Genomic DNA, 8,258 nt, shown 5'->3' on the forward strand with positions numbered 1-8,258 from the left:
TTAACTGTACAGATATATTTTGGAACTGATTTTCCAGCAGATCCCAGTACTGCATGGAGGCCAGACACTGCATGCATTTTTACAATGATCTTCATCAATTGTAGCATCCATTTGCTATCCTACTTAGCAGGGTAGCAAAAAATTTTTGCTTTGAAATTTCAAATTCAAATGTTATTTGCACAAAAATAAATTCCAGGTCCAATTGTATCTATGTCCATCTATATTTAATAACAACCACAAATGCAATCAAAATAATACAAAACAAATATACTAATTTAATGTCAGTGTGAAAATTTCAATCAGTTTTTCTGAAACAATTCATCTTATTTTACAATGATGCAAAGTCAGAACTTCTCTGGAAAAGCCGTCATTTCTTCTTTGATCCTGTTTTCTATGAGTAAGGTGAAATTGCTGTCTGTGTTTTGAAGATTGTAGCTGACAAATATCTGTTTTTTGGTCTTGCTGGCTAAAATACAAAACAGAGTAGTCAGCCATATTTTGTTTTTATATAAAAGTGGTGATAGTATTCAAGCAAGCCTCTTAAAAAGCCGTATTGTGCAGATTTCTAAGATGATGTTCTCCACTCCTCCTGTGCTGGTTGCAGTTATTAAGGAACAGCAGAACAATTACCTGACCATTGGCATGTTGGGCAAAACTTTGCACATCACTGATAGAAGCAGTATAAAACTGGTGAGTATCAACTAATTTTTGACCTGATGCAAAAAGCCATTGGTCGCTGGAAAGCCTTGCAGGGCTTTTAGTGGATTTTCTGGATGCTTCCTAAATATACTATTTTAAGTGAAATTACAGACTGTACTGGAGTCAGCACTGAAATGGAGTTTATGATTTGGTAAGTCTATGCTGTGTAAAACATTAATAGAGGGAAAGCGCACAAGAAAATGATTGAGCCCCGATTAACCAAGTTCCAAAGCTAAACTTTGTGAAGGTTGTAAGCACCATACAGGAAAAACAGGCACTAAATTTAAATTTAGTGCAATTGGGCAGGATGGTGAGAAACAGTCCCTGCACCTCATATAAGCAAATATAGATAGAAATATGTATTAAAAGAAATAGGAATGAGGCATGTGTGTCTTTAGTAATAGAATTTTTTTAATTGTGTTAAATAGAAGACAAAAACCAATATTTGGGTCATGAGATATTCTTTTGAGGGAATGAGCTGGGAGCTGATGATCCTAGAGACAAATCAAACTGTTCTGCTTGAATATTCAAAAATATCATCTGAATTTTTAAAACTTGAAAATAAAAACACCAGGACTCCTAATGTCTTGATCCTTTCTAAATAGGAAAGTTAACTACAGAAAATACAGATATATATGTGTGTGCATAAAGTGTAATTGAACAATTCCTTGAGGCATTTTCATTATGCAAATCAATTTATTATTATTTTTCTATTCTAACAGGTTACCAGCTTCTTGTCTCTGTCTCAGAAAGTAGAGCTGCTTCTGAAATGCAAGGACTAGTTTGCCTTTTAAGACTTGGCACTACAAAATGCTGATATAATGCAGCGTGTTGCTCTGATTGCAAGAATTAACACCTGGCACTAGATTTTTGTGGTATAAAGCAGGATGTTTTGTAAGTGCTAGTGCTTCATCATTATGCCCTAAATGAATGCAATGCTAATTCTGAACTAATTAATGCCATTATCCTAGCTAATGAAACTATATAGTATACTGCAGTGTCAAAACTCAGCTTCTTAATTATGTTTGCCTAAGGTCCAATAGCGTCTCCAGGATGGTGTTCCAGATCCTGGGAGCACTGTGAATCCCTTAGGGTCCCCTGTGCCAAGGACTTCTGCTCCTACCACTGTGCCCTGGCTCTGAAGGGCAGTGGGACCTTTTTGGTCCCTGCTTCCTGCGGATTAGGTTGGACATGTGGACTTTTGTGGGAAGGACATAAGAGGAAAGATCTTATGGCTCCATGGAAGATCATCTGCAACCTCAGAGTAAAGCTGAAAACTGTAAAAGACAAGGCTTACCTAAAAAGCCCTCCAGTAGGTCTGCTTCCCATGCAGCCTGGTTAATAACCCCTGTTGCACCAGCTCTTCGAAGTGGAGGAAAAATTCCTCGGCAGCCATCATCTGGGACATGCTGAGTGCCAGGAGAAACTTTAGCGGCACAGACAAACCCACTCCTACAACCCCATGTACAGGGCAAAGGCCCAAATCTAAGCTTGAAAAGAAGCTCAGTGGGAGCAGAACAGACAGGAGAAGTGTTGGGCATAAGTTTGTAGACTGTTCGTGCTGGAAAAGAGGTGGTGGAAGGGAACTGTGTCTGGATGAGAAATACTCAAAGAAGAATTGAGGTGATCTTCACCAAGAGTCTGCCGGTCTCCACAGAGGGAAGATGAAGATGTGGCACTAATAAGTAGTCACTTCAGCCCAAAGCACTGTGATTTCAGGATATGCAGGTAAGGGAGACACCAATGGGCAAGCCATCCTCAAGAACTGGCCACCACTAACCTACAGGAAACAGTCTTTTAGGATCTGGGTTTCTTGACTAGTGAGACACATCTTGTGCCAAAGTAATTGGGCAGGATGGTGAGAAACAGTCCCTGCACCTCATACAAGCAGATATAGATAGAAATATGTATAAAGAGAAATAGGAATGAGGCATGTGTGTCTTTAGCAATAGAAAATTTAAAACAAAAAAATCAGAAATAAGGAAGAAGATACAGCCAATACACCAAATGCAGCTGTTGTGGCTACAAACCCTTCCAGACTATAAAGGAGAATGTGTACACTGATGCACAACAGCACTGAAATTCCTGCTCCAGGGAAGGAAACCTGACATTGCAGGAACACGTGGTAGATGATGGAATGCAACTGGCAAGTATAAGAAATTAAAATTGTTATGTGCAAATAGCATTGCATGCTACTTCACTGAGAGCCTGTGAAGAAGACCAGAACGGAAACTACATGGAAAAAACAGTGACAAGCATGGGAAGGCGGGGAGTTTAGTGTTAGGAGGAGAGAGGGATACTGCCTACCTGAAGATTACCACATGGCAGGATGGTTAAAAAATACCTTGGAAGTACAGCTACAAGACTGTCAGACTTGGCTATGAATATCATCTCTGTTATTACAGAATTTGTGGGAGAAACAAGTGTTTAATTTCCCAGATAGAACCAACACCAGTGGTATTTCTAGTCGAGGTGAAAAACAGATTTTCTTACCAAGCACGGTATCTATAAGGAAATCTGCAACCCAGTGGATGAATGGCAGGGATAGAGAGGAACACTGACCAAAAGCCTAGCTGGGCCACAGCTGGTACAGGAAGTTTAAGATGAAATAATAAAAGACAGGGCCCACAGAAAGAAAATAAATAGGAAGGTGCCTTATACTCCAAGGATAAATAGTAACCTATAGGCCAGTACCAAGCAACAGTATCAGTTCTCAGTAACAAGGTATGGGAAATTAGCAATGGAAATAATATAAGCACCTGAAGGGAAAAAAAATATTAAAAAAAGAAGGGGAAAAGGCAGCAAAACTGAAACTACTACTGGGAGAAAAATCAGGTTACTCAGCCTCTGTCGTAGAACACTGAAGGAATTAATGTAAGAAATGGCAAGTTATTACAAACTTCAGCTATGAAATCAGTAATAAATCTTCTAAGAGTGAAGATAGCAACCACACATACAAAAAAAATGACAAGAGAGAGTGGGAATCACAGAGACGACTTGGAACTGTCAGCTGGACTCCAATGGTACACAGAAATTTAGAGCAAGATTCAGAAGAAATTAGTGACAGACTAAATGGAAAGTAGAATAAACTATTACACTCTATCCAAAGTAAATCCTCCCTGACTACATTTTTATTAACTGACTTCTTAAGGATAAGGCACTAATTACATATAAAGAAATCATGTTATATAGTCCCCCATAAAATTATTACTTAAAATGGAAATGATGGAATCCAGTGAGTAGAGAAAATGGTGCCACCAGGGTAGACTAAAAGAGTATTTATTAAAAGAGAAGGTATTGGAAAGAAGAAAAGGCCCCTATGCTGTTTTTTAAAGATCATTCTTGTGAGCAACCCTTTTTTATATGTGCATTAGTGGCCATAGAGGAGAAGGTGGAGACCCATGGAAGGGTCTGATGATACAAACTCAGGACACACTGCCTGAAACGGAGATCAGCATACAGATCATTAATAATTCTGTTGCCTTTCGAACTGAAGTTGTAAGGTAAGGTTGTGCAGCTCAGCAAGTTGCTTTTAAAACCTGGTAACAAGTACATCAGCAGTTCACCAGCTGGAGCTGCATCAGCTACTGGTAAGTGATGATGGATAACCAGCAGGATGCATCTGTCAGAGCTGTGAAGGTACTAGGATGTATTACGCCATGTATTTTTATACTTTTTAGTACAGATACAGGAGCTTGAAAGTCATCACTAAGACTCAGAATCCAGCTACACTGGCACTGAAAATGTGATGGAAAACGAGACATCCCAAGCGGTGCCCATTAGGATCAGTCAGATTAAGCACGGGCATTTGTGGGATGACTGTGGACTTCCCAGGTCAGAACTTCTGGGAATGTGGGGACTAAAAGGTGCAAGATGTGATGCAGTTTGGCTTCATCTTCAGGGAAAATGCATGTGCCTTGCATGATGGCCACCTCATTCACAGCACAGCAGTGTCACAGGTTTATCATCACCATCAAATGATTTGGGTTGGAAGGGGCATTAGAAATCATCTAGTTCCAAGCCCCTGCCGTGGGCATGGACACCTTTCACTAGACCAGGTTGCTCAAAGCCCCGTCCAACTGGTCTTGAACTATCCCTGGAAGTCCAGGGATAGGGAATCCGCAGCTTCCCTGTTCGAGTGCCACACCACCCTCACAGTAAAGAATTTTTCCTAATACCTAGTCTTTCAATTTGAACCCATTCCCCCTTGTCCTGTCACTACATGCTCTTGTACATAGTCTTGCCCCATCTTTCCTTTAAGTTCCCTTCAGGTACTGGAAGGCTGCAGTTAGGTCACCCTGAAGTTTTCTCTTTTCCAGGGTGAACAATCCCAGTTCTCCCAGCCTTGAACAGAGTTTAAACAGGGAGGAGGTGACTGGAAACCCCACTTAACAGGTGTAGTGTGTGCTGCCCCTGCCTCGCACCCAAAGCCAGGGTAAGGATATTAAATAATTCGCTTTTGACAGTGCACAGTGTGCCCAAGGCCGCTGACCCAGGTGCCGCAGGCTCGTACAGGGATGATAAAAAAAGTGAATCTGTGGACTGGATGGAACCTGCCGCAACCTGCAGCGGTGGAAGCTCTGCGACGGGGGCAGCACCGATCGCATCCCTCTACGCCCACCCAGCTCGGGCCGGTGGCCCAGGGCCACCAGATTCGGCCCCCCCCCGCGTGTTCCCGGCGGGAGGCGGCCCCTCCGCCCGCCCCGCCCGGGGCCCGCAGCCACCGCCCCCGCACCTACCCAAGCGCTGCGCCAGGCAGGAGGAGGCGGTGTCGGAAGGGTCCCCCAGGAGCGAGGCGGCCACAGGGATGCTGTCCTGCAAGCGGAGCAGAGCAGAAGGCACGGCTTAGTCCCCGCAGCGCGGGTCGGGAGCGCCGGGGCCACCCCCCACGGCCACAGGGCCCCGGAGGGGGCAGCCGGGACCCCGGCGGCCACACTCACACGGGGGCTGCACATGGCCACGGCCAGGCTGGCGAGGGCGGGCGCGGCGCCCACCCAGAGGAAGAGCGAGTCCCGCAGCCGCATGGCGTGGAAGTGCACCCGCTGCTCGCCCAGCTGCCCGCTGAAGTCGTGCAGGGCGATGCCGCCCCCCGCCGCCCCTCCGCCGCCGCCCGCCGCCTCCATCGGCCCTGCTCCCGGCGCGGCCAGGCCTGAGCACGCAAGGCCCGAGCGGGCGGCCTGGCTCGGCTCGGCCCGCCCCGCGGCCCCGGGGAGGCGGCGCTCCGCTCTGCTCCGCTCCGCTCCGCTCTGCCCGCCCCGCCCGGCGGGGCCGCCCCCGGCACCGCGCAGCCGCCCGCCCCGGCCGGCAGCCGGCGGGATGCCGCTCCGCCGCCTCCCACAGGGAATAGCCGCACGCACGGATCGGTGCCCGCTCCCTAACCCGTGCACGGCCCCTGCCCGGGCCGCCCTTCCGCCCGTGCACAGACCCCGCCACACGCACCCCCGGGTAGAGCCCTCCGGGAACGCGCCTCGCCCGCACCCCCCATCCCTTGAAGTGCGCGCTCCCCCCGGTCGGTGCACACCCCTCCGTGTACCGCCACACCCCCCGCCGAAAGACACAGCCTTCTCCCGGTGTGCAGGCACCCCGCCGGTGCAAACCCCCGGTGCATGCACACACACACAGCCTCACTGCGTACCCCCTCTGTACACGGCTTACTCGGGGCTCACACCTCCCCGGGCGGTGCCCCCTGCTCGCCGGGGATCGGGATGCGGGCGGAGGCAGCCGCAGGGATGGGGAAACCCCACTAGATGGCAGGTGAACCCCTGTATGCGGAGGCGCGCCCGGTGGCAACCGGGGCTCCGGAGAGTCACCCGAGAGGAGCCCCGGGGTTTCAGACTAAAGGAAAGGGATTGGCGTGGTGCTGTGCAGCCTCTGGGAAGGGGAGGAGGAAGGTCGCGGCAACCTTGGCTTCGTTCAGTTCTGGAGATTTTCAGGGCTGTGGGAGACTACAAAGCAAACCAGTCGGGTTTGCGGAGCTCCAGAGAATATGGAACCATGAATAATGAAAAGCCCTGCTCTGGGTATGAATTCTGTGCTCACCACGCTTTCAGCTGGAGCACAGCTAAGTCGGTCATTACTGGAAAGGATTTTCTCTAAACTGTACCGTCTGTTGCTGATAAGAATATTGTTGACTCCTTGATGGCCGTGGGCCCTCTACAATGGGAATCATGTATCTTAATACCACAGGCACAGATCATCTCTGCATAAAGAACATGCAAGTTAATGGTACAGATTGGCTTTTTAATCAGCATTTTCTCTGCCTCCAATTTCCTACATGCTGCTAGAAATCAAAATTTCCATTTCCAAGTGCTAAGACTTCATTTTCCCGTTGAAGAAATGGGGGTAGGGAAAGGAACTGCTCATCACTCTTCTTCCTCGAGCCGCTCCAGTTCTTCTGGCATCTGCCAAAAGACAAAATCCTCGGCCCTGCTAATATCTGCCCATACTGCTGCATCAACACTAAATCCTGGGAGGCAGCTAAGCCCAGCTCAGCTGCCATACTCCGACATCTCATGGCACAGGATCAGCTTGGAGAGAGGGGGGGCTGCAAGCCACCTCCCCTGCCCTACATTTGTCATTTGCTGCTTGCAAAAAGCATTATGGGATGTATGGTGTCAGACTCCTGCTATGGCTGTCCCCCCACTTGCTGCTGAGGCTGCATCAGGCTTGTGCTGTTACCCATCTCTCCCTCATGCTCCTACCCCCCTGCCAGTCCCAACTCTTTGCCTTGGCAAGGGTTGGCCTTCCACAAGATGAGGCAGTGCAGAAGTAGAGGCTTGTGCTGGGGCTCGAACATCAGCCCCTCCCTGTCCCACCAGCCTGTTGCAAACTGACACTTCACCTGTGCCAACTGTGAAACCAGGCAGGCAAATTAAGTGACAAAAGCCACCTTGGAAGGGATCGAGTGCTGGCTGCATGCACCAAACACTTCCTTCTCTCTGCTTGTTGCAGCTGCTGGTTCACTCTGCACGTAGTGGGCGGGTAGGGCTGCCAGCTAAAACAGTAAAAACTATCACGGGCCAGGAACACTGCAGGAATAAAAATCTAGGTGCTGGATAAAATGTCTGCTGAGAGCCACCCAGGTGGTGGTGGTGGTGGTGAGATTCCTGTGATTAGACACCTGCAGGTGGTGGAGATTTGCCCCAGGCTCGCTCGATCAGGGGAGAGAAGAGGAAATATTAGGGCACAGTTCACCTGAGCTGCTTTAGGTCTGTCTTTTGAGTGAGAAGCAACATCTCTTGACTGTTTTCCATTGACTCCAAGGGGGGTGAAAGGTAAATTGTTGCACAGCTTTGCAGACAGATTTATTCATGTACGCAAATCCTTCTTTAAGTGTTCAGGGCCAGTTTCTCTGCTATGCAGGGACAAAGCTGGCTTCTGCAGTGAAGCCCTAGTGGAGGATCTGTTCTAGCGAAGTTTCAGCCCAGTGTGTCTCTTCCCACCAAGCAGAATTTTTGGCCTCCTTGTGTGCTAATCCTACAATGAAGAAATCTGCTAGACTGAGGTAAGAGTAGTCTGATTTCTTCCCTTGTCTTTCCACATCAAGTACAAATTTCTTA

The 8,258-nt window shown here is 48.1% G+C and overlaps 2 protein-coding genes across 2 annotated transcripts in view; one reads left to right on the top strand and one right to left on the bottom strand.

Moving 5' to 3' along the window:
• The window catches only part of SLC22A23 (solute carrier family 22 member 23), a 113,080-nt gene extending 110,334 nt beyond the window's left edge, over positions 1–2,746 (top strand). Inside the window, exon 11 of the mRNA XM_027893711.1 lies at positions 1,422–2,746. Coding sequence (XP_027749512.1) covers positions 1,422–1,455 — 34 coding nt within the window. The 3' untranslated portion in view covers positions 1,456–2,746. The remainder of the gene's footprint in view (positions 1–1,421) is intronic.
• On the bottom strand, positions 150–5,932 carry PSMG4 (proteasome assembly chaperone 4). The gene is made up of 3 exons (XM_027893712.1): positions 5,640–5,932; positions 5,439–5,514; positions 150–466 (listed from the first exon to the last, which is right to left on the bottom strand). Exons 1-3 carry the CDS (start codon positions 5,820–5,822, stop codon positions 345–347), a joined length of 381 nt encoding a protein of 126 aa, XP_027749513.1. The 5' UTR covers positions 5,823–5,932; the 3' UTR covers positions 150–344.
• Between the last annotated feature and the right edge of the window lie 2,326 nt (positions 5,933–8,258).

The sequence above is a fragment of the Empidonax traillii genome, unplaced genomic scaffold (assembly GCF_003031625.1).
Source record: "Empidonax traillii isolate 1590-97213 ecotype Southwest subspecies unplaced genomic scaffold, ASM303162v1 scaffold403:size524366, whole genome shotgun sequence".
NCBI classification, from domain to species: Eukaryota; Metazoa; Chordata; class Aves; order Passeriformes; family Tyrannidae; genus Empidonax; species Empidonax traillii.